Source organism: Lodderomyces elongisporus, chromosome 4, assembly GCF_030384665.1.
Source record: "Lodderomyces elongisporus chromosome 4, complete sequence".
Classification (NCBI taxonomy): domain Eukaryota; kingdom Fungi; phylum Ascomycota; class Pichiomycetes; order Serinales; family Debaryomycetaceae; genus Lodderomyces; species Lodderomyces elongisporus.
The window spans coordinates 1,911,591-1,939,275 of NC_083676.1; the positions used below are offsets into that span (position 1 = coordinate 1,911,591).

General features: G+C 36.0%; 7 protein-coding genes and 2 non-coding genes across 9 annotated transcripts; 3 read left to right on the forward strand and 6 right to left on the reverse strand. All coding sequences in view use genetic code 12, as the record gives it.

Annotated features, from left to right (window-relative positions):
• Positions 1 to 1,274: 1,274 nt before the first annotated feature.
• PVL30_003829 (uncharacterized protein) lies at positions 1,275 to 3,035 on the forward strand (the record flags this gene model as incomplete). The annotated part of the gene is made up of 1 exon (XM_001526394.2): positions 1,275 to 3,035. The coding sequence occupies one exon, from the start codon at positions 1,275 to 1,277 to the stop codon at positions 3,033 to 3,035; it is 1,761 nt and encodes a 586-aa protein (XP_001526444.2).
• A 204-nt stretch (positions 3,036 to 3,239) lies between these two features.
• DCN1 (Scaffold-type E3 ligase) lies at positions 3,240 to 4,420 on the reverse strand (the record flags this gene model as incomplete). Its single annotated transcript, XM_001526395.2, has 2 exons — positions 3,240 to 4,217; positions 4,418 to 4,420. 2 exons carry the CDS (start codon positions 4,418 to 4,420, stop codon positions 3,240 to 3,242), a joined length of 981 nt encoding a protein of 326 aa, XP_001526445.2.
• Positions 4,421 to 4,886: 466 nt separating this feature from the next.
• Positions 4,887 to 7,241, forward strand: PVL30_003831 (uncharacterized protein; the record flags this gene model as incomplete). Its single annotated transcript, XM_001526396.1, has 1 exon — positions 4,887 to 7,241. One exon carries the CDS (start codon positions 4,887 to 4,889, stop codon positions 7,239 to 7,241), a length of 2,355 nt encoding a protein of 784 aa, XP_001526446.2.
• Positions 7,242 to 7,453: 212 nt separating this feature from the next.
• On the reverse strand, positions 7,454 to 9,628 carry PVL30_003832 (uncharacterized protein; the record flags this gene model as incomplete). Its single annotated transcript, XM_001526397.2, has 1 exon — positions 7,454 to 9,628. One exon carries the CDS (start codon positions 9,626 to 9,628, stop codon positions 7,454 to 7,456), a length of 2,175 nt encoding a protein of 724 aa, XP_001526447.2.
• A 329-nt stretch (positions 9,629 to 9,957) lies between these two features.
• ucp12 (Putative ATP-dependent RNA helicase ucp12) lies at positions 9,958 to 14,079 on the reverse strand (the record flags this gene model as incomplete). The annotated part of the gene is made up of 1 exon (XM_001526398.2): positions 9,958 to 14,079. One exon carries the CDS (start codon positions 14,077 to 14,079, stop codon positions 9,958 to 9,960), a length of 4,122 nt encoding a protein of 1,373 aa, XP_001526448.2.
• Positions 14,080 to 14,456: 377 nt separating this feature from the next.
• On the reverse strand, positions 14,457 to 14,530 carry PVL30_003834. Its single transcript has one exon. It is a non-coding gene; the product is annotated as a tRNA-Trp (tRNA).
• A 299-nt stretch (positions 14,531 to 14,829) lies between these two features.
• On the reverse strand, positions 14,830 to 15,939 carry GLE2 (RNA export factor gle2; the record flags this gene model as incomplete). The annotated part of the gene is made up of 1 exon (XM_001526399.1): positions 14,830 to 15,939. One exon carries the CDS (start codon positions 15,937 to 15,939, stop codon positions 14,830 to 14,832), a length of 1,110 nt encoding a protein of 369 aa, XP_001526449.2.
• A 497-nt stretch (positions 15,940 to 16,436) lies between these two features.
• On the reverse strand, positions 16,437 to 17,894 carry PVL30_003836 (uncharacterized protein; the record flags this gene model as incomplete). The annotated part of the gene is made up of 1 exon (XM_001526400.1): positions 16,437 to 17,894. One exon carries the CDS (start codon positions 17,892 to 17,894, stop codon positions 16,437 to 16,439), a length of 1,458 nt encoding a protein of 485 aa, XP_001526450.2.
• Positions 17,895 to 18,567: 673 nt separating this feature from the next.
• Positions 18,568 to 18,641, forward strand: PVL30_003837. The gene has a single exon. It is a non-coding gene; the product is annotated as a tRNA-Trp (tRNA).
• The last annotated feature ends 9,044 nt before the right edge of the window (positions 18,642 to 27,685 follow it).

Here is a 27,685-nt window from a genome sequence, read left to right on the forward strand (position 1 = left end):
GTTGTCCATGATACTATCGCAAGAGGCAAGAGTAGAAGCCTTAATTTATCAAGAATCTAAAATTCATGTGAGACAAAAAGTCTTTAACTTGATTTCATTCCTTGATTAGATTTATCAGTACACTACAGTACAGGTGAGTGGGGCGGGAAGGGTAAGAGGAGGAAACAGAAAACAGAAAACAGAAAACAGAAAACAGAAAACAGAAAATAGAAAAGAGAAAAAAAGTCAATGGGCTATACTTTATAAGAAAGTTTCATATTATTTGCAACTATTAGTATTACATACTGTTGGCAAAATGTAGTTGTGGCATTGTTTGTTCCTTTCATTGGGGGTTTCTTTATATGTTGTCTTTAAGTTATGCTTCTTGTGTTGTATTTGCTTCAACTTCTCTCTACATCCTTCCATCCATTCAAGCTTCCATATAAATCCCAAATAAAATGAAGAACTCAAAAACAGAAGAAGAAGAAGAAGAAGAAGAAATTGTTGGTATTATTTGTTGATTATTGAAAGATACTACTAGGGATATAGCATTGTGTGCATATGTGGCTATTTTGTACCCGTGCGATTTGACTTTATAAAAAAAACACATATTTTTTTATTTTATTTTATTTTATTTTATTTTTTGTTAACCCTCGTGGGACCTTTGAAACTCTGACTCTCATATACATTTTTACACAACAAAGTGTACAACGTTTTTCCTTTTTTATCTCTTTTTTCTTTTTTGCATATTTTTTACAAATAGAATAATGACATATTCATTTTGTATATGGTTGTGAAAATGCAATTTTGTATATATATATATATATATATATATATAGAACTTACGCTAGATTCCTCTTCTTCCAGTTTTTTTTTTTTTTGGAACTATCTCAAGACTCTTGAATCAAATTGGTTTGACTTTATTGCAGAACTCAAAGAGACTATTTCATCAAACATCCTGTTGCAACTTCATCTATAACCTGGATTGCGACACTCTCATCACACTACAGTTTATTGCATCTTATTTTGTTCTACCTCACTTCACTTCACTTCACTTAACCACACTTAACCACACTTAACCTCACTTAACCTCACTTAATCTTACTTAATCACACCTCATAGCACAGCAAGGTACAGAACATTTGGATCACCAACTTTCTCTTGTTTTGTTCCACGCACAAGAGTCCTCACCTTTACAATTATTACACAAAATACTCACTACGTTTTTTATTTTTTTTTTTGGATCTGTTCGTTTTTTTTTAATTTTTTGCAGACATTTAGCCAAATTTATGATGATGAAACTACCACCACCACCAGAGCTCAAGACTACTATCATCCAACTCAATAAGGACTTGGATTCAGAAGAGTCTAATTCTGGGTATGAGATCTTGACAAATGAGTATAATGCCGAAACTGCTGGTATTGCCTCAAAGATGTCAACTGATACAGAATCCGCACCCACTTCACCAAACTTGGAAGCAACTGCGGGCAAGAAGAAAAGAAGAAGATCGACTGCTAATATCAATTCAGAAGAATTGGCTAAACGTAAACACGAAACAAAGCAATTACACTCAATTATTGAAAAAAGAAGAAGAATAAAAATAAATAGAGAGTTTGAAGCTCTAAAATACTTGATTCCTGCTTGCCGCAACTGGACCAATAACAATAACAATAACAGTAACTCAAATTCAAACTCAAACTCGAATGAGAGTGGTTCTTCTCTGGTTTTATTAAAGGGCAGAAAAGGTAATAATAATGGCAATAGCAATAACAAGAACAGCACTGCTAGTAGTAGTGGTGGTGGGAGCAATAATGGAGGCAAGATTGATGGAATGTACAAGTTGACTATACTAAAGAGTTCGGTGGAATATATCTTGTATTTGCACCATATCATACAGAAGCAGCATGAACTATTGTCGAATCATGCAGGCATTGGTTCGCGTATAGATGAAGATGTGCTGAGTTTTGATATAGACTTTGCCAAGATACCTTTAAACGTAAATCAATATAGAAATATTGATATTGATTTTAGTTTTAGAGATCTCATGGCTGAAATACAGAACCTGGGGGAACTTGAAAGGGACAACAATTGCGTGACAAAATTCAAGAAGAGGAAAACTCACAAAATTGTTGAGGAAGAAGAAAAGGGAATCAAAATCAAAGACACAATAGAGAATGAGCAGCAACATGAAAAGAAGAAAAATACTCAAGTGCAAGGAAAATATTTTGGTGAAGATGAAGGACAAGGCGGAGAAGAAGAGAAGCAAAAAGACAACGATGGTGAACACGATAATAACGATGAAGCTGATGTTACAAGCAACGAGAAAGAAGGTAAAGTATTAGATCATGATAAAAAATACAAACAGATTTTCAAATCTCCTATTAACAAGTCCTTGAAGGAAAACAATTCACACTTTGCCTCTATAAAGTCTAATCCACATCCTTCATCAAGTCGTAAGCAGCTGCTACCCACCCCCGAGTTTACTCCTGATATTCCACCTGAATTTTCAATATTTAAAAACTATACAGGATCAAGCGGCATCAGTAATATTGGCTCTGATAGTGGGAACAATGGTGGGAATAATTGTAATAATGATAGTAAAGGTAGGTGGCGTGAGAGAGTCAACTCAAACCCTATCAGTCCGCACACTTCCATTTTAAAGTCTACTCATCCATCACCATTTTCTGCTCCATTGAGATCTACCAGCTCAAACCAATCTTCTCCGTTGAACTTTGGATTCTCCAATGTCAATACCAGTAACCTGCTTTCTGCCTCACTTGGTGGTAGATTTACGCTACCTGACCCCGCAGTTAACCCATCGCTGAATTTAAGTGAGGTACCCCGTGGTAACGAGATATTCAGGAATATGCCGCTACGCAAACAAAGTCTGCACTCAATGGAAAATCAAGAAGACGAGGAGACAAAAGAGAGGCAGACAAACGACGAAACAGAACCACAAGCAGATGCTGAGAACAATAACAAATTTGGTGAACAGTATGCTTCTAAAACATTACTTTCATTGAAAAGATCAAGTATCGACCACTTATTAAATTGATTATGGATCAATTTAGAAATAGAATAAACGAAAAAAAAAGAACGAAAATGAAGAAAAAAATTCTTAAAAAATATAAATACGAATTATACGAAATTTAAGGTTCTCTCAAATCGTGGTTTGCTATTTCCTTTGGCAAATGTTTATATATATGTTTGTTTGTTTGTTTGTTTTTTATTTATTTTCAATTCTATAGTAATGCATTATTCATTGTGATTCTTTCAAAAGATTGTTGTCGTATAAATATTCCACATATTCATCGACTTTACTTGGCCAAGCTGCCATTTCATCGTAACCTTTTAAACTGTGTGGGTCTGTAAGAATTACTTCCTGAAAGAATGGCAAAAACATAGACCATGTGTCAAAAGATATGACTTTTCTCGATGTTGTTGTTGTTGTTGTAGTTGTTGTAGACGATGAAGATGTAGTTAAGAAATCGTACCAATTATTAACTCTGTCATTTACTTCACTTCGCAGTACATCTGTTGCCTTGTTAGCACCATTTTCAGATTCATCTTGTGTTGTTTCAAAATGTTGATTTATGACCAATGGTAATAGCAATTGCCAATAACTAATTGCAAGATCAACATCTAAAACTTTCTGGTTTTCAGTTTCTAGAAGAAATGTAAATGCAAATTCGTAAAGCTTTTTGAAATTGAGTTCTTGTCCTGTAACAATGTCATGGTACTCACCCCTACCCTTTATTAAATCATTGTGAAATTTAGTAATAAATTTTGACATCTCTGCAATGTCAGCAATTTTATAATTCTGCCACACTTGTAAGAATGATTCGCGTTGGAACTCACCAACCTTTCGTGATTTAAACAAAAACGCTAAAGTCAATGATTTGGGGTCATCGGGATCAATCTCAAGGTCCTCAAGGTATTTCAATGTACCATCGATATCAATAATCTGATCATTGCTTGGGTCTTTATATGCATCAAATATGGCAACCAATGCAGAGTTTTCTGCCGGCTTGGGTGCTCCTCTCGTTGTTGTTGTTGTTGTTGCTGTGTTAGAATTCGTACTACCATTAGCTGGCCTACTATAATTTGAATGTTTTGAATAGTATAGATCAATTGCTTGTGCTATATTGTAATTAGTTTGATCCAAGTATCTCGCAGCAGTTGACGTTGATGTAGACGTCAACTCACTGAACTGGTTCTTTAAGGCAGCCTTATTTACCTATATGAAATAAAAATACGTTAGTAATAAACTCGAAATGAGAGAGAAACAAGAATAAAAAGAGGTAAAAACGGATAAAAATGAGAAAAGAAACTTGGAAGGGGAAAATTTAAAAAAAAAAAAGAAGAAGGAAAATGAATGGATAGATTGAGGCCAACTCTAAAATTAAAACATTCAAAGTGGTACTTTTTTTTACATACCATTGGGGATAGTGCTTTGTATGAGTTATTGATTCTGATGAGTATTGGAAGAATGAAGAGATATTAGAGATAGAGACTGGTTCTCCCGATCTCTTAGCAGTACAAAATTGCGCGTGAAGAACGCAACTTTTGCTTTTCTTTTTTTAATTTTTTTGTTTTTCTTTTTGGATGGTTTCTTTGTTTTGAATTTTTTGGGTGGTGAGAAGTAGGGAGCGGGAGTGTAAAGATTGAATTTATGTGTTCTAAATATAATGTTTTCTTTTTTCCAGATTTGAGATTATTTGATCTCCGATTTCCCTTCTGATCGTTGTTCTCAGAAAGTGCATCCAAAAGTCTTTCAACACATTCAATACAAAACACCACCAAACAATTTTGGTAAGGTCTAATTCCTTTTTTTTTTGTTGTTGTTTCAAGTTCGGCGCCATCCATTTCCTTCCTTTTCACTTTCTTCTCCCAATTCAATGTTGATATGAATGATGGAATACTGAGGATTTCTGCTGCTCAAATCCAATCAGTAATACCACTCAATGTATTGGATGATTTGGCCCAAATTCAATCAGATATCGATAACGATATTCAAATATTATTGGAATGGTTGCAACCAGTGATACCTGATGTGATGCTGCAAAGTCAGCATTGTCAAACAAGCTTAGGAGATTTAGGAGAGTTTGGAGAAACTCCAGAAATTCTGGAGAGCTTAGAAAATTTAGGAAATACAAGAAATTCTGGAGTTTCGGGAAATACTGCAATAATTAGAAGACAAACACGAAGTTTGGCATCGACAGCGGCAGCACCGGTAACAAAAGTGTCAACATCAACAGCAAGGACGGCAACGGCAACGGCAAAGCAATATACTAAAGATGGTGTTTTAGAGACAAAGTTCATCTCTTCAAACTATAAAGAACCTTCACATCGTGTGAAACAGGCAATTAGGAGTTGTCTTAAACTTGAAGAAGATCAGTATAAGTTTATGGATATTTACTTAAACACGGTGGATGCGGAATTGAGGTCTTTGCAAGTCCCTGCCTTTATGGCCGTTGACTTCAACGGCTTTAGCCATGCTTTAAAAGAAGGCCAAAATCGATCGTTTGCAGACTACATTCAGTTTATTAAACTTCTCCAGCGTCACTATGACAACCAACTTGATAATTTGATGTTACCCGCCTCTGTTCGCAGTATCTTTGATGACAAGTACCGCATTATTCTTCAATTATATTTGTTGAGACAACAAGATTTCTTGCCATTGATAAAGCAGTTTTTTGTGACCTCATTTTTTGGCAAAAGCACTCTTTCGGCAAAGCCAACATCTTCATCGATGACGTTGAATATGATTGACGTCATTACAACTTTGGTGTCAGTCGGTCTCTGTGAAAAGTTGAATGAAATTATGGTACAAATTTGTGTTGAAAAAGTCAAGACATACACCTTGCAATTATGCTGCAATGTTTGGGACAGACCTCTTCTAGATAACTTAAAGTCATTCATACAAGACGAAATCTACCCAGATTTCTCCATTATTGTGAGCTACACTACACCTAAGATGACTTTGACGGATGCAATGAATAACCACTATTTATACGAATTATCCAATGTTGCTCACACAAAACTAATATCACAACGTATCACCGAGATTTTCCAGCTAGTTCTTGCATACCCCAGTAGCCTACATGCATTGATTGAGTTGCATCTGGTTCTAAATCTGAAAGTTCAGCAAATTTACGAAGTCAATGCACATCAAGTTATGTTGACGAATCACGCCTCAAATTTTGAAGCTTTGCAAAGTCTGGAGCGAAGCAAACTTGTAGACACATTTATAAATGAATGTCAAAAGAATTTGCTTCATGCAGGCGTGAACACTATTGACATTATTATTGCTTATACCAAGACCGTCAAGTCTTTTTTGATGATTGACCCGAGAGGAGTGTTGCTTGATAAAGTGATACGACCTATTCGAGAGTATCTAAAGACAAGGCCGGATATATTCACCAAACTAGTCCATGGCTTGTTAGATACGTCGCCCCAGACTAATAGGTTGTGGGAATTGGCCTCTCAGTTGTATGATACAAAGTCTACCAAATCCAAAAAAAGAGGTGCTTACAAAGACTTTATTGATCCCAAGTGGACACCTGATCCTATCGATGCGTTGCCTGACTTTAAAAGAGAAAAAGTAGGCGACATAATTGAATCATTGCTCTCCATCTTTGAATCAAAAGATATTTTTATACAAGAGTTCACTACCTTATTTGCAAACCAGCTAATAAAACTGTCATCGTTTGATGCACGCAAAGTAGGAAACAAACTAGCACTTTTGAAAGAACGTTTCGGAAACCAAAGTTTCCCTACACTTGATGTAATGATTAAAGATTTTGAAACAAGCGAAGCATTAAATGCCACACTAGGAACAAAACAGCTACAAATGGGAGTTCTTTCGCATTTATATTGGTCAAGTATCTTGGAAGGTATCAATCCTGAGTACAACCAATTCAAATTACCGCCTGATATGGACCTAATGTTTAAAAACTTTCAAGCCGAGCACGCGATTGAAAAGCAAGGAAGAACTTTGAAGCTTGTCCCCAGTTTGGGCACTGTCAAACTACATATACATATGAAGAGCCAGACACGGGAGTTTGAGGTTAGTCCGGATAAAGCTGCGATAATCTCGTTATTCAGTGAAGAAAAAAATGAACTTTCAATAGATCACATTGCTTCCACTTTGAATATGCCTCTGTATATGGCTACTGAAGGTTTATCATTTTGGGCTAAAGAGGGAGTATTGATAAATTTGACACCGACTTTGTACATTGTAGATGAAGACGATGACTGAGATTACGAAGATAATGAAGAAGCCAAGCATGATCGAAATGGCATAAGTGTTGATGATATCGATAACGAGCTTTGAATTTTGTTGACTAATATTTTGAGAGAAATCGAAAAGGTTCCTTTTTTTTTTCTTATTTTTTGTTTCTTCCTTTTTTATTATTATTATTATTATTATTATTATTCCATTCTTATTTAATTTTATGCTAATGTATAGTTCTATTTGCGATCGGTTTTTTTAGTCCATTTCCTTGCCGGTCTAATTTCATCGTTGATATAACCTGGTACTTTGATACCCCAATTTCTTTCTAGATGAAGCTGAACATCTTTTACATCAACTTTATCCAATTTTCGATGCTTTGCTAAGCTGCATGAAAATTCCATCACATTCGTAACAAACTCGTCCGCTAAATCCATAAAAAGATCTTCAACATCATTATCTACAGAGGTCTTGACATCGCCTTGATCAACCGAAATTCTTGTGATCAACTCATTGAGTTTACGCTTTGTCAACACTCTACCATCATTGTCTGGTATATTCTGTGGAGTGATCGAGGTGTTTCCATTAGACGTGGATAAGGAGTTTGCAATTGCAGATGAAGAAGGTGTAAGACCTGTAGATCCTAATGGTTTTTTCGAAGTATTTGGTGCAGACGACGCTGATGAACCTTGTGCATTTTTTGAGCTCGGAGTTGCTGCTCTTGAGATTGTCGCGTTTGTTTTCACGGTTGTTGTTGGTGGTTTTCCGGGCGTGGGTGTCGAGGACTTCTTGGACAAGTTTGTTGTCCCTTTCTGTATACTTGCCGGTGTCTGCGATTGAGCTTCTGGCTGCTGCTTTACTGGTGGTTGTGTTGGCATATTCACGTTTGAAGCTTTTTCCGGAATGTTCTCTGTCTTGATGGTTGGTGCTGATACTGGTGCTGGTGCTGATGCTGGTGCTGATACTGGTACTGGTGTTGGTGCTGGTGCTGGTGCTGATACTGGTGCTGATACTGGTGCTGATACTGGTGCTGGTGCTGGTGCTGGTGCTGATACTGGTGCTGATACTGGTGCTGATACTGGTGCTGATACTGGTGCTGGTGCTGGTGTCGATGCTGATGATGGCGTTGACGCCGATGACGGAGGTACCGTTGCAGATTGTGAAGGTTGTGGTGGTATAATTGGCGGTGTTGGTACTGGAGAGACAGAAGTCCTCACTGATTGAGGGGCTGAGAGCTCATTAGGAGTTGGAGAAGGTCTTTGGGGTGTGCCTACAGGAGTAGCATTAGCAGATAACCTACCTGAGTCCACTAACACTTTTCTCATATATAGAGCTCCTTTGTGGCATTGTTGTAGTTGGCTTCTGACATCAAGAATTGATTTTTCAATATTTTGTCTCTTTGCGGGGTCTGTCTCTTGATCTTTCAAAGTCCTGAGCTTTTCGATTTTGTCTAGTAAACTTTGTAAAATATTCCTCACTTGATTGTACTTTTCTAGAGTTACTTTCAGAGAGTCACCAACAGCTGGAGTATTTGTCCTTTGGGGAACAGGTGATTGGATAGGCTGCTGTTGATGAATTGATTGCTGGGGCAATTGAGCAGGTATTTGCCGTGACGGCACTGGTGATTGTTGTGATGGCATTGGCATTTGTTGTGATGGCATTGGTGATTGTTGTGATGGCACTGGCATTTGTTGTGGTGGTATTGGCATTTGTTGTGATGGCACTGGCATTTGTTGTGGTGGTATTGGCATTTGTTGTGATGGCATTGGTGATTGTTGTGGTGGCATTGGCATTTGTTGTGGTGGTATTGGCATTTGTTGTGATGGCACTGGTGCTTGTTGTGATGGCACTGGTGCTTGTTGTGATGGCATTGGTGATTGTTGTGATGGCATTGGTAAATGCAGCAATTGAGGAGCTGTTGTCGGTCTCGGATTTGCAAATTCACTTTGCAAAGGAACCATTGGGGCTGATTGTACATTCAGCAATACGGAAGGTGACGCACGTGAGGATGTACCAAACTTCGGTGTCTCCGTTTTAGCTGGCTCGCCATCTACTACGCTAGAATTGTTTATTGGTGCTGACTTGGGCTGTTGCTGTTGTTGCTGTTGCTGTTGCTGTTGCTGTTGCTGCTGCTGTTGCTGTTGCTGTTGCTGCTGCTGTTGCTGTTGCTGCTGCTGTTGCTGTTGCTGCTGCTGTTGCTGTTGCTGTTGCTGCTGTTGATATTTCAACAACACACGTTTGATCTTGTCAACTATTTGAAGATGTGCTTGCTTCTTCACGGGATCAGTTTCAACCTGACTTGCAGCTAATTCATCTTTCAACTTTTGCACAAGTGCTTTTACTCTTTGCGGATTGAGTTCTGCCTCTGGCGTCGGAGTTGCAACAGTGGGCGTTCCTATATTTTCTGAGCTCATGATTAGGAGAAGACACCTTTTATCGAGTTGCAAGAAATCTATAGTAGACTAAGATGCTTTAACTTAGTTTCTTAGATTCTGCAATATCAAAAATAAAGAATAAAAAATAAAAAATTAAAGAACAAAATCAAGCCAACCAAAATAAAATAAAACAAAATAGAACAGAATAAAACAAAACCAAGCGAAAAATAGATTCAAAGAGGTTTTGGGGTTTTTTCCTATTCACATACTTGATAAAATAATAGTCGTGTGTTGTGCTCAATTATATTTAGTTTTCTCCATCTATTTATTTTTTGTTTGTTTTGATTTAATTTCTATATCTATATAGTCTATAAATTCACCACTCTGGTTATCACTTCGAAAATGGCCTCATGAGTTGTGCTGTTCAATGTCGATAGTTTCTCATCTATGTATTTATCAAGTAACTTCCTCACTTGTTTGATTAATACTCCATTTTTGCACCAAGTTCTGATTGGCAACCATCCATTAAGAAGCAAACCTTTTGCTTCATACTCGAACTTACCTCCAAAAAGCAAAGTTGAAATGGTGGTCGAAGGCGTAATACCTCTAATGTATAGCTTAGATGTCAAATGAGATGATTTGTATGTCAAGAATGGGGTCTTGATTACCACCAGGTCGGCTTTAGGCACTTGTGGAGCCAATCTAGATATATCTGTGGGGTCATCTTCAGAGCTAGCATCATTTGGTTCATAATCTTTTGTACTAAACATAACAGAAGATGGATGGATAAATACTCTTGTTAACGGCAAAGACTCGGGGTCTTGTGAATCGTTTTTGACCCAAAGCTTTATCTGCTTAGCTTCTGGATCAACAGCAACAGAACCCAGCGAGGTCTTTAAATACTTTTGGTTCGGATATTGGACTCGTATGATGTTTGGGTACAAAGATCCCGTGACTATGGCCATAACCAATGCATAGTTGATTTTCGCTTCACTTTTACCGATGCTTCCATATGCTGTGAATCCCATCTCCAGAATGAGCTGCAAAAACTGTGCTTTGGTTGACTTTATGTCTTTTAAAGCTGTATAAGACAAACAGTTTTCACGAATAAACAGCTTAATAGGGTTTTTGCTATATTCAAGGTAAACTTTAGCCTCTGCGATAAGATCACCATATCCACCAGAATACCTGTTCAAAATCTGTTTAACCTTTTCCCTATTCTCTAAATTGTTGATAAAAATGCTTCCTACTGAATTGATTGCCGCCAACGTAACACACATATCAAGACAATCGAATATGCAGCCCAATATCAAGAGCTTACCTGTATGTGGGTCCGTTGGTAAGTATGAAAGATATCGGCCCAAATTTGTAAGATTTCCACTGTCTAAAGCACCAACATCTTCCAATAAACGTTGAGCCGAAGATAATGCTTGCTTATCAGGAGCATCAAGACCACTTGCTATAAACTTTTCAACGTTCGAAATACCCATGGACTTAACAATCAAATATAAATTTTCTAACCTTACTCTCTTGATCTCTGGAATGGGCTGTACAAGCATACTCAGTTCTGTCTCCTTTGTATACAAATGGTAGCATAACCCACTAGTAACACGCCCAGCTCTACCTCGTCTCTGTTTAATTTCTGCTTGAGAGCACCATTCTTCAATAAGCTTTGTTGCGTTTAAAGCAGGGTCAAAAAACATATTTTTAGAACGACCTGTATCAATCACAACAACACAATCGGGAATAGTGATCGATGTTTCTGCAATATTGGTAGCAAATACAACTTTCCTGGTTCCCCTTAACGGTTTAACAAAGACCCGTTTTTGCTCTTGTGGTGATAATGAGGAGTGAAGCGGTAATGCCAATATTCCAGAAAAATTCAAACTTGTTTCCTTTACAGCGCGGTTGATCTCACCAACACCTGGTAAAAAAACAAGCAACGAACCATCATTATCTTGAGCAGCAAGCTTTTTGTGAACATGCTTGATAAGTTGCGCTAGTAAATCATAATTGATGTTTCCCATTTTGAAAAATGCTGCATCTGCACGAGGTGTGATAAGATCTCCATTGACTTCCATCTTGTAATCCAACTCGTCAATAACATCATTTAAATACAAGTCTTGAATCGGGTAGGTCCTTCCTTCAACATGGGTATGCTCAATAGTTGATTTAAAAAACTGGTCGAATTTATCCTTTTTGATTGTTGCAGACATCAAGATTATTTTTAAATTCTTGAATCGCTTGACCAAATCTCTAAGAATAATCAATAAAAAGTCGCTATCGACGGATCTTTCGTGTACCTCATCAATGAAGATGTATCTGAGATGTTCAAAGATCAGTCCACTTTCAGTCTCATTATGTTGCTGATTTGATATATTCTGTAGCATTCGAAGTAAAATACCTGTTGTAACAAAGCTTATCCTAGTGTTTCCAGAAACTTTGCTTTCTCCTCTGATGATATATCCAGTCTCGCGACCAACTTCATCTTTTCTTTCCTCTGCAACTCTATTTGCCAAACCCATTGCAGAAATACGACGTGGTTGTGTGCAAATAATGGTAGATGAAAAATCCCCTCTTTCATTCAAGTCATCAAGAATATATTGCACAACCTGTGTAGACTTACCCGATCCTGTTTCACCCGTAACTAATGTGATCTGGTTAGAGTTAATTGCTTGCACCAATGCGTCTCGTTTCTTCCATGCTGGCAACAGTTCCCGCCCTCGATCTTGTTTCAACTCTTTTAATCTGCTTTCATACAGTTTCTTCACTGCTTGTGGATCGAGTTTTTGTGCCTTATTCCTTTTTTGTGATGAACGGTAGTTTAAATTCAGTCTTGTTGTTTGCGATGTGGCAGAGTCATTAATCTTTTCATACATGCATAATGACCCAGGGTTTTGAATTTTATCCATCAAATTTAATTCCAACCACTCTACTATCGAGTACAACATGCATTCTCCAACATGCAACTCTGAGATCAAACTCTTTACTATCGCTAACTTGACGTAATTGGCAATCTTGTATTCGTTCTTTACAACAATTTGAATCCCTGGTAGTTCATTAGGATACATAGGACTTTTGAAAAGCTGAACACTAACTTTGTCGCCCTTGATATTTTCTGGCAGTAAAGGAATAGTCACCACATTATAAGAATTTTTTTCAATGTTTGTTTTGGCCATACTCAACGCTTCTACTTCTTGATCCCACAATTCTTGACTCTCCTCTTCACTAATACGCAAGGGCAAGTTCAGCAGCCCTGTGTCCAAAAGTTTAGTTAACGCAATTGCAGTGGCAAAATCATCCTCTCCGCATTCCTCAAATAACCGAAGCACAATGTCTTCCGAAAATCCGGAATGTTTCAATCTTTTCATCGCAAGTTCTGTCTTTAATGGCCTAGAAACTTTCAACACAACATCAGATTCAGTTTCAGATTTCAAGAATGAAGATGGTAAATCATCTTCAGGAAGGTGAAAGATAAGCCACTCGAGTGCATCAGTAAATGTTGATGTAAACTGGAGAGACTCTTTCACGTGGTTGCGTCGAAAACCTAGATTTACCAATTTATCAACGAGACTTTTGTCCTCATCTTGCTCTAGTTTACCAAAATTATTCTTTTCTTTTCCATGCTTCTCGTTACCCTTGTTGTTCCTCAAATTCTCCTCGCTCCAGTCAAGGTACTCTCGCACTGAGAGCTCTATATCCGCCCTAAGCTCCGATGGTATGTCAAATAGTGGGGCAGATTCCCAAACTTTGCGAGGTAGAGAGTTTGCCAATGTGGCAACTTTACTATTTCCCTGCTCATGTCCCAAGGAGACTGCTGGCTTATGTACTTTGGCCTCCTGGTTCATCTTATCTAGCTTCTCTTTAGCTAATTTCTTCTTCAACTCTTCTTGTTCTATGTACACAACGAAGGGGTTGATATTGTATCGAATATCGTGCAAATATTTATTTTCTTTTAAAAGCTTGGCTCGCTCGTTTTCCAAATCGGTCCAATAATCCCTAAAGATTATCGGTAATAACATTTTCATATTCTTTATATAGTTGATTCTGTGCAACACAAATGTAGCTGACATGTGTCTCGCTTCGTTGGTAGTCTCCTTTGGTGTATAATCTGGTTTGAACTTTATACTAATCAATTCCTTTGTTTTCGGATTCTCCCACGACAAAGTAACGATACATACAACTCCACTCGACTTTTTCATCATGCTATAATCGCACTTATTCCATTTCTGTTTTTGACAATGTTCGTTGAGTAAAGTTACTGGTAGCTTACCTGTCCATCCAAAATTATCGCCTATTACTAGCCCTCGGGCAGGCTTTTTAGCATCTGTAGACTCATCAGTCAGAGACCTATTCCCTTTCACCTTTCCCTTCCCCGCGCTAGCATTAGCATCAGCACCGTTATTCGAATCCACGCCCTTCTTCTTCTTATCACCTTTTTTCGTTACAGGCTCCGGTGTTTCATTCTTGGCCTTTACTTTCTTGCCCATGAGTTTTAAAATATTATGAATTGAATGACCCAGTGATTGAAGTGAATTGTAAACTAATTTTATTTTTTTTTACAAATTTCTTTAAAATCATGTTTTTGCGGCAGCTTACAAGTTCAAATGCGACAAAGCAAAAAAAGAAAAAAGAAAACTATACATTTGAAAACTTTGAAGAAAAATAAACCACAAATTTGATAGACATTGATTGTGACTTGTGGTAATAAGACTTTCCCATAAAGATATCCTACCATTGAGCTTGTAAAAAAATGGTTATACTGGCTTTGGCTGAATTCTTTTGCATAACCAAACTATTATTGGTCATAATTAATTTTTAAGAAAAAAAAAATCAAGATATTTCAATACCTCAAAAAAAATTAAAATGAAGCTGACAGGATTCGAACCTGCGATCGCCTGATTTGGAATCAGATGCCTTACCGGACTTGGCCACAGCTCCAACAGTAAAGAAATGTTAATTAGACTATCAACACGACTTTTCAGAGAAAAAAGATACTAAAGCTCTTATATCCTGGAGTCTAGTGGTTATATCTTGATAAAAACTAATGGATTCAAAAGAAAGTACATAATTATTGTTCTTTTTTTCCATAAAAAAAAAAAAAAGAAAAGAGGTCTCCAGATATTTACTGTCAATAAACCGGTAATACTTATTTCCATCTCTTTTGGTTAGTCTATATGAATATAAAGAATCTACTACATTAAAAACAACAAACAGCATCATAACAACAACAATGACCATTACCTCTTGTTCTTCTGTTTGATTTCCACATCTTTTGTTGCGTGTAATTTAACAATGTTCGGATAGTCTGGTCTATTACCCATGTAGCCTAGCGACCAGTCGTAACTAACTGCATAGGCAAATATCGTACCATTCTTATTAAAAGCGGTAGCTGAAACAGTACCTGGCAATTCTGGAAACAGTTTTAATCTTTGTTTTGCATCCTTGTCCCAGAAACAAAATGTTCCATCTGACCCTGCAGTACTAAAGGTACCGTATATAGGATGGAATGAAATGGCATTAACAGGGTAGGCTTGTGACTCGCTAGTACTGGATGTCGTTCGAACTCCTGTTGTTGATGTACTAGATCCAGATTTTCTGTGACACTTGAATGAAAATCCAAACTTTTTCTGCTCGCTGTCATTAATGTATTGGATTGCACAACGACCTTCAATTGAACCCACAGCGAACCCATTTGCTTGTGGGTAGCATGCTATTGTTCTTGTCTGCCATTTCAAAGGAGATTGACTAGTCTTCCAAATTGCTTGTGGATTGTTCAAGTCTATTATACTGATATGCCTCTCTGCACAGCCCACAACCAATAGTTTCTGTGATGAATCCATCGTGTAGCACCGCTCTGGTAAGTTGATTGTACTAACAGGGTTTGGCGTTCTCATGTCCCAATACTTTAAGGTCTTATCCCACGATCCACTGGCAACCACTGGGGTATTTGTTGGGCCACACTCAACGTATCTTACTGCCCTCACTGGTGCATCGTGCTGTCCAATTTGCTGTTGTTGTTGTGTTGCTAAGTCGAATATTTTGACTTGATTATCTGCTCCTCCACTAACAACCTTTGTACCATCAGTGGACCACCGTGACGAAAACACGGGTGCACTGTGTTCATACATGGCCTTCCCCTGATTGTTCCCTGTGTTTGAATCAATCTCATAGATTCTCACTTTTTTATCCCAACTAGCAACAGCCAAGAGATCTTGTTGTGGTGAGAATGAAATATCTTCAATTGAATCCTCGGGACCATTGTTGATGGTAATATCATTCATGAGCTCTTGGCCCGTGGCTGCACTCGTAGTGGATGTTGGAGCACTAGATGCAGTTAGGAATGACATCTTGGTATATTGATGGTATCAAGGATATGATTAATTGAGCAACAAAGTATATTTTTTTTTTTGAAATGAGGACCTCAACTTATCCAGTGCGGGTTTTGAGAATATATGTATATGTATATGTGTATGTGTATATATATATATGTATTTTTTTTTTCTTTTCAAGTTTCTCTATGTTCTTTTGTGTTCTTGATGCTCGATCTGAATATTTATAGCTGAAGCCGCGAAATATCTTCAACCCAAAATAAAACGAAGTGAATGAGTGGGGGGCGGGGGGTGACAAACAAAAAATAAGAACAAAAAATAAAAGAGTCAAAAGAGATAATGAAAATATACAAAATAGAAGGTTAAAAAGCAAAAAAAGAGGGATAGTGGAATGTAGAAAAAGTTGGATTCATCGAATTGTCTGCTTATCTCTTTAAATCGTTTTGATATAAAGAGCAATTAGAGTGAAAAGAGGGGGGGTTGAGGTTAAGAAGCTAGCAATATAACTCTATAATCTATTTATGTTCTACTTCTAAAAGAAAAATGGCGCTTAAACATGTAACCATGACAATAAATCCCCAAATGGCCAATGCCAATCCACCGTATTTGCAGAATTTCTCTAAATTGTTCATCTTTGTACGTGGTTCTAGTGGTTTCATTAACATATATGCAAACAGCCCTGGTAAGATGAATGCAATAGATGTCGAACCGGTACTTCCAACAAATGCAAGTACCCTGGCTAGCGAAGTAACAGATAATGCCACTATATAGCCCAATAGGACAATCGCCGTCGTGATCATATAAAACCTACGTGTTGTCATTGGAACTACAATTGGGGCATGGCCCAATGTATCATGAGCGCCTTCCATTGGAGTCGTAGAAATAATAGATGATGAAAGATTGTTGTTGGTATCAGCTGAAGCAATACTCTCGACATCTGAGCTTGTGGCATACCCATTGTCTAAACTACCATAATTGGTGCGTTCTTGTCTCAATTTCTTTCTCAACTTTGCCGACTTGACCCCATTTTTAATGAAATAAATGACATGGTTAACTGAGCCTCTACAGGGATGACACTGCAAGGGGAACGATAATGCTGACATTATAACAATTGAAATGTTTCCAATCAAGGTATAAATTGATGACGGCGAGTACATGGTGATTATATCAGCCTCAACATCTCTTCCAAACGTAAAGTATCCGAAAATGGCAACTATAAGGTAACAAAACAGTGCTGTTATGAGAGCATTCCAAATTATGAAATTCGATTGTCTTGTCAGGCTTCCGTCTTTTGCATCTGGCTGGAGTTCATTTAAAAGGGCAAAAAAAAGTTGTTGGAAAGTAAAACTGAAAACAAATAAAGGTAATGAACTTAAAGTGTCTGAAATATTCACAGGTCCAATCCAATCAATCTGTTTTGGAGGAATAAAGCTATGTGTTTCCTTGACTTCAACAAGATAGTTACCAATAACCAAGCAAATCAAATATGCAATGGAAAAGAGTGCCAATACACTAGTGTATTTGAGACTGCTCAAATTTTTCAAAAAGGATAAAGGTGCAACCACGAGTGCCATGATTATTGTGATCCATAATTTTCTATCCATGAATATTGAACTTTCATCAACCCTCAAACTCTCCATTATCTTGGGCATAACGTCTCCAACCACCACCAAATACGAAACGGCAACACCAAAGCATTTGATTGAAATTGCAGTATCAAAAATGATTGATAGATTGGGATATGTGATCTGAGCCAAACTGAAAAACGAAACCGAGCCTCTTTGTCCAGTGTATCTTGCTACTTTATTCTGTAGATACAGTCCGAAAGCTGAAGTGCATGCTGACCAAATAATAAGGATACAACCAAGTAGTAAACCATTTTGACGAAGACCATACGGCATCGCCAAGATCCCTGCACCGATAATGGTGTTTAGAATGTTAACAGTCCCCGACTTGATAGTAGCTCTAGTCATTTGTATGAGTATATGTGAATGAAGTTATTTGACTATGAATCTATCAAACAATACCTCTACTTATCGGTACAAATGTTATTCTTGGAGTCGGTGAGGGTGTGAAGTAGTATACTTGAAACAATGAAAGAAAGAACGAAAGAAAAAAAAAAGTTTTTTGCTATCGTCTATAATTTGATAGCAATTCAATGAGTTGAAGACCTAATTATTATAAAACCCTTATCTGGCAGTGTAGGTCTTTGAAGAGAAAAAAAAATAAAAAGAGAAAAGATTTCCGCTGCGGCGTTATTTTAAAAAATTTGGTACTAAAACGTTAAATATATTGAATATGCTTTTTTTCTTCACAGTAATCTATGTTGAGATTGATGATATCAACGATGTTTCTTAGTCAAGGTTGACTTATACACTTAGATGTAGATAAGAAACAAGTAAATTAAGAAAGAAAAGAAAAAAAGGCGGTTGTGAATGTGAATGAATAATAGTCTTCACCTGCTTCCATCACATGAAATTTGCGATCGAGAAATTTAAATTGCGTTGAAACTTCGAGATAAGAAAACAAATAAATTATCAATCACAAATGTGGAAAAAGAAAAATTGAGTAATTGTAGTACTTTGTGACTGTACTAGCTCAGAGTTTTAATAATGAAACTAGAGTGTTTAATAGCTCAGTTGTATTGGAGCTGTGGCCAAGTCCGGTAAGGCATCTGATTCCAAATCAGGCGATCGCAGGTTCGAATCCTGTCAGCTTCATTTTTTTTGTAAAAAAAATCTGCTATTTTCTCTTCAACTGCTTAATATTTTTTTTTCGCTATTTTAAACCATACTATTAATAGACACCTTAAAGATGCGATTTGATGAGACTGTCATCAAATATATGATGAACTATTCTATTGTATATATCACGGCTCCAGGATAAGAATAATGAATTCTTGTGGTTGTTTTACTTGAAAAGTGAAAAAAAATTGTAAAAAAAAAAGTGAATAATATTTATTAGCATGAATTATGGACTAAATTTTGCTAAATTACTAAATAGTTGTTTAACTCCCACAAGCTACCACGAACGTTACAAATTTTTTTGTAACTTCAATATATCATCGTTTGTAAAACTTTTATAGTCTCGTGCTCCTTCTCAACTTTGACAAAGTAGATAAATGCTATATGATTTCCCCCCAGATTGGAATGTTTTAAAGGAATTTGAAGAGTGTAAACTGTGGTTTTGGGGCAGAAATTTGACATTTTTATTTTCCTTCTCTCGTTTTCTGTGTCTTGTTTCTCGTTTTTTTTTTTTTACTTTGGTACTTTATGAATAGTTGGACTTTGATGGATTGTAGTAAGATAGAAGAGAAGAAAGGAAATGAAAGCTGATGCTCATTGATGAGTTTGGACATTTTCCAGGGTTATAGGAAATTTGTGGGATGTGGTGAGAAAATAAGGAAATACCTTGTAAATTTGCTTTGCATAAACCTGTCAAACCACATTACATAAGCGTGCGCTTCAGGGATATGTAAAAATGAAGCGCCCAAATATACCCAACACAGATTTTGAAATGTAGAGATGTTCTTGCTCTTCATTTCATGCAATGGTAAAACGCGTGCTGCTTTTTTTTTCTTTCATCACTTATAAATTTCGTTTCCAGATAAGAGAGAGGTTTCTTCCTTTCTTTTTTATATATCTTTCAATGTGTTTCAACTTGTAATGTAAATATCATCTGATTAAACCTTTGGTCAAAATGACTGGAAAACCAAAAGAAAAGTGTGGAAAGAAATTGCTGAAAGAAGTTATTAGATGAATATAAACATGGTATGCAAAGCGGCTTCTATCGACTTATCAGTAAAGTTAATTTACCAAGAAGACATTGAATGAGTACGTTTGTTTCTTTCGTTGACTTTGCATTGGTTCTTTATTATCATCCACTTTTAGCTACCTTTATGGCAGCATTTGTTAAAAGAAAAACCAAATATTTGCGTGGCACAACGCTTACATTCCACAATACTTTTTTGTCTAGATTAAATTCAACAGCATTATCTTAATTATAACATTTTTTTTGGGAGTACATTTTTCACTACCCCCAATTCGAGGATCCCTTTAATTTTTTTTTCACATATTTTGCAACCATTTTATTTCATTTTTTTTTTTGGCTTTCCTTCTCGCGTTGAAAGTAGTGATGAGAAATACTGAGCATTGTTGAACAACAACAACATCAACAACAACAACTACAACAACAATTGCAAGCAAAGAATAGATTCCAAATTTTCAATGCAAAGATTACCAATACACATTTTTCCTTTTGTGAGATGAAGCAATTACTGCTGTTTATGATTATCCAGTTATTTAAAAGCGATCTGCACCAAACCCAATCCCGAACCCAACTCACTGATTATCATATGTTCACACCCCATATACTCAATGTTATACAGTGAATGAATTAAGCATTGTACTTTGCACAATTTACAGATATTTTGTTTTCAGAAAAAGAGCCACATTTGTTTGTAAATTCAATGTTTTGAAAAGGTTATGCAAGTAATAGTACCGGAATTAGAAAACTAATTGGCAAATTTATAAGTTGCGTAATATGTCAAAATTTGTTTTGATTAAAATCCTATTGTTTCCATGCAGTTATATTCAGTTTTTGAGCGATTGTCATACAACTTTTATACAATTTAACAATTTAACAATAATTATCCTTGTGTTTATCCTGCAAACTTACCAATTTACCTAAACTAAATGCTTGCTTTAATCCAGTAATTTGTTTTCGTCATTGAGTTCCGGTCCTTTTCTAGACTGTAACCTCTGTGATTCCAAAATAAACTTTGCAAAACCATATTTTTATGTTCTTTTTTTACCTATGAGAAAAGAAACAAGAATTGAATGTTTCTAGATCTTTTTGGACAAACAACATATTGTGGATATAACACAAAATAAAAGATAACATATAGCTTTGAGTTTAGAGAAATGAGCAGAATTCTTTCCTTTTTCATCCTGGGTGACTTCCAGAGGTTGTGTATTATTCAGTAGACGCTTTTGACTTGAGATCCAGCTTTTGCTTGCACACCTTTCTCATGGCTGCAAAAAGTTTCTGCTATTAACAATAAACCAAATTGGAACAAACAAACTAAAGAACAAAAAGGAAAAAGAAAAAAATCAACAACAACAAGAAGAAGAAGAAGCAGCAAGCAACAGAAAGAGTTTAGACTCGTAGGTGATAGCCCATACAATCTTTGTAGTAAATATTACAACTCTTGCACAGTTGTATTTTTTTTTAAGAAATAGCTGCAAGCAAAGTATCCACCAGCAAAGTGTGTAAACATGCGTACTGTCCAGCCAATAAAAATATTTGTTAATGTTTTCCAAAATTGGTTTACTTTCATTATTTTAACCTTTTTTTGTCTCTTCAATTCCGGCCAGCAATTCAGATTTTCTATTATTTTGGTTTTAATGGTTTTCATGGTTATTCATATCTCATTGATATAACGATAAAGAGATAAAAGGGAGTATAAGCAATATATTCAAACGTGCAGGGAGTGAGGGACAAGCTCTGATGGATAGAAAAAAAACTTGTGCACATGCTTTTGACCAAATTGAGTTTTATTTTTTTTTGACTCGAGTAAGGCGTTTGATGCGATAGTAGGAGATAAGATATATGCCAGTATCAAATAATTGGCTGGCTTGTATGGAAAAAACATATTTCTTAATACTGATTACGTTTAAGTAACAGTTGATTGTCAATTGTCAATTGTCAATTGTCATTTGTTTATGAGGGACAGGAAATTGGGTACAAGACAAAACAGTTTACCACACCATTTTCCCAACATAATAGTTTGCACACATTGAACACACAAAAGAGGGGGCGGAAGTAAAGTAATCAATGGTTTTAAAGGTGATGTCTGTGGCTGGTTAATTATTCCAATGCAGGATTACCAAGATTACCAAGATTCTCTAACTTCTTTAACTTCTTTCCCGTTGGTTCCGATTGAAATAACAATCATAATCCAAAAAAATTAACAACAACAACAAGAAAAAATATACAATACTCTCAAGATCCACGGTAGGGTGTGTTAAGCTTTCATTTCTTTTTTTTTTTAAAAATGATATCTTTTTCTATTATCAAGGTGGAAACATACCAGAATGTTGTATAAGTATCGGTGTTGTTTTGGAAATAATCATAATACGTTGTGTTGCATAATTTGCCTTAATTTTCTTCTTCCTCATCCTCATCCTCTTCTTGTTCTTCTTTTAAGGATAATTTATTTTTTTATCTGGTTTTTGTCCAAGTATTTCTTTTTCTTCCAATCACTGTCCATAGCTCCAAATCATTGTCAAAATCCAGCGCTAAAACGGTAATGTGAATAAAAATAAAAATAAATTCAAAATAAAACTGGATCAACAGCAAGTAGGTGGACGACAATCATGTGTATTCAGACAGCGCTGGTATGTAACTTTTGTGCATTAACTTTTAGTCAAGTTTACAGTTTATGGGTATAATGGAAAAACAGGAACATAAATGTCTAAAAAAGGAAAGTCACACAAGTAACTTTGTAGTAATATGGATGGTATCTATGAGGCTTGCATATTTAATAGTTTTCAATATTAAGATTTCGCGTGGAGATGGCGATTCTTTTGCAGCAATTGAGGAAAGTTATAAATAACCGCTGCGCGTTGATTGTTGTTAGTTGTTGTTGAAACCCTCTTTTTTCTTTTTTATTTTTTTTTCTCTCTTTAACATAGACACAAACACACATGCTTTTCTCCGGAATGTTTGTACTTTATCACAAGGGTGTTTGACATTATCAAAATCATGGGTCGGTAATTGGCAAACGAAAAAGCAAAAAGGCCCATATGAAAGAAAATTTTGTGGTTAAACTCTAGCATGTTTATTCTTTAATTTTGTATCTGTTTTGCTTCTGTTTTGCTTCTGTTTCGCTTCTGTTTTTTATTTTTATTTTTGTTTTCATTTTTTGTGTTGATAGATGCTGAAAGAAAAGCGAGTGGTTAGTTTGTTTCTTCGTAATGATAGGTATGATCAACAAACCAAGATGTAGAATGGCAGTTGAAAGGAAAAACACTGAAAAATGGAGAAACATCCAATGTGAATAGGTTAGTATACTTTACGTGTCTCAACTCAGAATGCTTGAGCAACTAATTGCGTTTAGTTGATACAATTTGTTGATACTCAAAAACCTCTTTGTTATTTTCCACTTTCCACTTCAACATCATCAACTGTGGTGAAGCCATATGATGTTTATTTTTGTATGGAAAAAGCGTCTTCTCGTTCTTCTTCTTCTTTTTTTTTTGGAACTCTTTGTTTTGTTTTTCCAAAGTTGGATGTGGACGCGCCTTGTGGAAAACTAAAAAAAAAAATGGAATTTTAAATTCTTAATATTTTTATTATTTTTTAGTTTTTTTAGGCGGCTCTTTTAGAACACAAAAACCGCATCCGCTTTTAATTTCCTTCATTTTCATTCAAACAGCTTCCAATCCATTTCCATTTTTGGATACTTAACAATTGAGCAAAATAGCAACAACCAAGTTACAATCGCATTGTAGTTTCTTATTGCATTAGCGAGTCTTGACAGTGATAGCAGTAGCAGTAGCAATAGCAATAGTATAAGCAATGGATGTGTCACATTTTGTAGCTAAATATAGCTTCCAGGTGAAATTTGATAGACAAAGACCATTTGTATTTCTCAGTTTGTCTCTTTCCATCCAGTGGTGTGGTTTTGCAGCAGTAAGCTATATGGATTTGTGATAATTAAAGATCTTTGGCACCAGGTGCAACTTTGGTGAGGTTTCAGTTCTAGAGGGGTTCATAATCTAGTCACCGGATGCTAGGGATGCACCGCATCAATTACTGCCTAAGTTGATTTTTTCTGTTTTTGTTTTTGTCTTTTGTTTTTTGTTTTTTGTTTCTTGATTTTTCTTATTCTTTACAATTTTCTTACTTGCAACTTTGCGTTTACCATACTCCGTATCGCTATTCTTCTCATTCACATTTGTTACTCACACCCACTTTATCTTTGACCACCATCAACATTATCACCATTACAACACCAGCAGTAGTAGCAACAACAACTGCAGAAGCATCATCAACAACAACAACAATAATAATAATATAACATAAATAACATAAACCAATTGTGTACGCTTGTAATTCTACATTACGCGTTTGATTGACTTTTCAAATTTTCTTTATTTTTGCACAAAGGCGGGGATAGTCATATTCTCAAAACATTGGTGAAAACCCTCGAAATGGATAAATTGTTGTAATGGTCTGTTCTGTTGGATTGACAATTTAAATCCTTTTAAAGCAAAAGATATCAAACCAATGCCAACAGAGCGACAAAATAGTAAAACCGAAACCAGAAAAAAATTAAATAAATAAATCAAAAAACAAAATAGAAACAGCAATTATGAGACTATTCCTGGCTGATTTACTACCATTATTGGACACATTGCCCTTGAGCATTTCCCAGAATGGACGTTTCAGAGTTTGTTTTGGCGTAGGTGGGGGGGGGAAAAAGAAGGGAGAATGAAGAAGGGGTGGAAGGGAGGTTGAATTGAATTGCAAATTGCGAGTACCATTATTTCCTTCAAGTTGTCAACTCAACTTAGTGTTGGTGGTGGCGGTGATTTTGGAGGTGGTTTTGGTTGGATTCTTTTTGTAATTTTTTTTTTCTTTTATTTTGTTTTGCTTTGTTTTGTTTTGCTTTGTTTTTATTTTGTGTTGTAGCAAGAACAACAACAATGTCGTGGAACCTTCCCCCCCTCCAAAAAAAAAAAATAATAAAATAAAAAAAAATAAATAAAATTATAAAAGAATTCCGAAAAACGCGTAGCAGCACCCCTCTAACTCTCGGTACTGGATGATAACAGCAACAGCAGCAACTACAACAAAATATAATATAGTATAGTAGAAAAAGATAAGCTAAGTTAGGAGCCTATGCGGCTCACGCAATGAGATTAGATCGTTGGTTGGCAGCTTTCAAATGTACCACTTTGAAGATGAATACTTTATAGAAAAGGAAACATGTTTACACATTAGAGTTTTTAGTGAATATCAGTACAGAAAAGAAAGGAAAGGAATAGTCAGAGTCAACTGATTTCTAGTTTAAGCAAAGGATTGGGTACAATAAGGTACATAGAATAAAGTATTGAATATGTCAGCAAAATAATAAAAAAAAGAAAACAAAAAGAAGAACCAAGTATAGTGAACCACCAATTTGGTGGTTCACTTCATCCATTCAATAATGATAAAACATTCTTAAATATAACCAATGCGGAAGGCGCATATAGCATATACACTATTCAATTTCTTTTCTTAAAACCCGATATTTTTTTCCTTCGATTTTTGTTTCTTTTTCCTTTCCTTTTCGATCCAAAGCCGAGCGACTCTAGAAGTTTCAGTTTCAGTTTATGTTTTTGTTTGTTCTGGGGTTCGTTCTGGTGCTAGTGCTTGTGGGGGAGGGAGGGAAAGAGGGAGGGAGAGTGTGTGTGTGTGTGTGAAGAAGAAAGGGGAACGGAGCAAGTGAAAGAGGAAAGAAAGTAGGGAACCTTGTACGTTTAAGGATCCTTGTAAACTTGATGTAAGAAGACTGCTCTTATTAATATTTTTTTTTTCGTATTACTACTAAAAGTTTTAGCCGCCTACTGGTTAATGCTCATATTGCTAAACAATTGCAAGTTTGTCACTATTTGTTATATACTAGGGGCAGTGACTACTTTTCAACACAAAAATAGTTTCTATGTAAGAAAACGTAAACCAACAGCTAAGAATTCGACATAGACTTTCAGACTTTCAGACACTTAGATACTCAGATACTCTGGCGATCAGATTGTGGCGCTCCGGAACATTAAGACTCGCAACCAATTCTTCTTTGCAACAGTGTATACATATAAATATATATATATATACAAACACACACATCAACACAGAGTAGCAGAATGCATTGGAGAGGGTGGGAAAAGAGAGGATAGGGGTAATGAGCGAAGCAAAAAAAGAGAGATAGGGGTATAGAGCGGTAAGTATCGGTAATCTTCTTGCCAGGGAATTAAGGTAGGTTGGGTACAACGAGATAACAGGTGGTGTTGGTTACTTTTCGCATTTTTTTTTTCTTTGTTCTTTTAGCTCTTTTAACTCTTTTTGCTCGTTTTGCTCATATATTCATTGATTAATAAGGTGGCATGATTAAACCGCTTTTGTTTCACTTTTTCGATGAAAATGTTTAATAGTTTTTAATTTTTTTTTTGAAAGGAACAAAAGGAATGGTGGTCAATGGCAAAGCTCATAATGCTAGTTACTTTAACTGTTGATAAACTTGGGATACTTGTTTTCCGAGCTGTTGCAGCTGTTGCAGGTGAAGGAAGTTGTAAAAATTCAAAAAAAAAAAGAAAACAAAAACATACATGCTTGTTGGAAGACTTGGAAAGCCTTTTTTTTTTCATTTTGCAGCGTAGAAGCATATGTTAGGTTCCCTTAACCCCTCGACGTTGTTTGGTAGCTTCCTCTTCCGCTTCTTCTTCAACTTCTTACAATTCTTGCCTTTGTGTGTGTATTTTTTTTTGTTCTATAAAGAAAATGCCCACCGGATTTATCAGCAGTGCGCGCAACACATAAAACGTGTGAACGACAAAGAATTGTGTGTGTGTGTGTGTGTGTGTGTGTACCTGCGGAAAAGAAAAAAAGGAAAATACCTTTGGGCCGAAAATAAGAATCCTGGTTACAGAGGTTTCGGGTTTCTTGTACATTCAATTTTTCTATTTATTCCTTTAATTTATTTCTTCCTCTTTCGCTTCCTCTTACTCTTTCTTTTGTATCTATATACATATATATGTAAACCTTATGTGCAAATCATTCTAATATTTGATAAGCAAAAAAGGAAACTTGCTTCATCGTGCCAGAAGCGGAAGAGACTAAAAAAAAGAAAAGAAAACAAAAAATAGAGGAATAGGACTAAAAGTGTGTTATGGGCGGTGAGGTGCTCCTAGTGGTTCAACAGGACAATATATACACACACCCCAAAATGCAGATCAAAAGGACCATTGGTGGGTATGATAGCAAACACTTGCATGGGTTCCTTTTTTTATGATGTATTGGGTCAAAGCAAATAAGAAAAAAATTTGAAAATAAAAAATTTGCAAGAAAAAAAAAAACGTACAAATGATAAAGAAGCAGGAGGGGATGTTGTGGAAGCAATGTGTTTTGATGCTTGTTCTGCAACAGAGGGACCCATACCTAACGTTTATCAGAGCACCCTGTTCTGCAAATTTAAGAAAAGGGCCGAGATTTGTTTGTAAAGAGAATAGAGCAAAAGTCAGGTTATATTATATATTCTTTGTTTGCTTCTTTATTGAGTGGGGGAGGGGGGGGAGGTAAGAGCGAAAGAAGGCGGGTGGACGAGTTAAAACCTATAATGTCATTAAGCGTTGTATCTATTTAGATTGTTTTCAAGCAAAGAGATCACGTTTTATTTTAATTCAATACTTTAATTTTAATTTTCCAATTTTCAATGATTTTTTTGTTCAGTTACTGATGGTGGGGGAGAGAGGAGGGAATAGAGAGAAGCTTCTCTGTAGAAAGATATACCGACACACAATAGTTCTTAGGTTTCTGCAATGATGACTGAGATAGAAACTTTAAAAATAAAATGGGAAAAGGATGTGACAAAGGGCGCAAGACAAAAAAATTCTCTTAATTACAAAGTTCTTATTATAAGGAATGGACAAAAGCACCTTTACAATTTTAACCTATTCTTGAGTTCCCATGTAGGTTTTGTTAAAGTAACATTGGTGGTTAACTA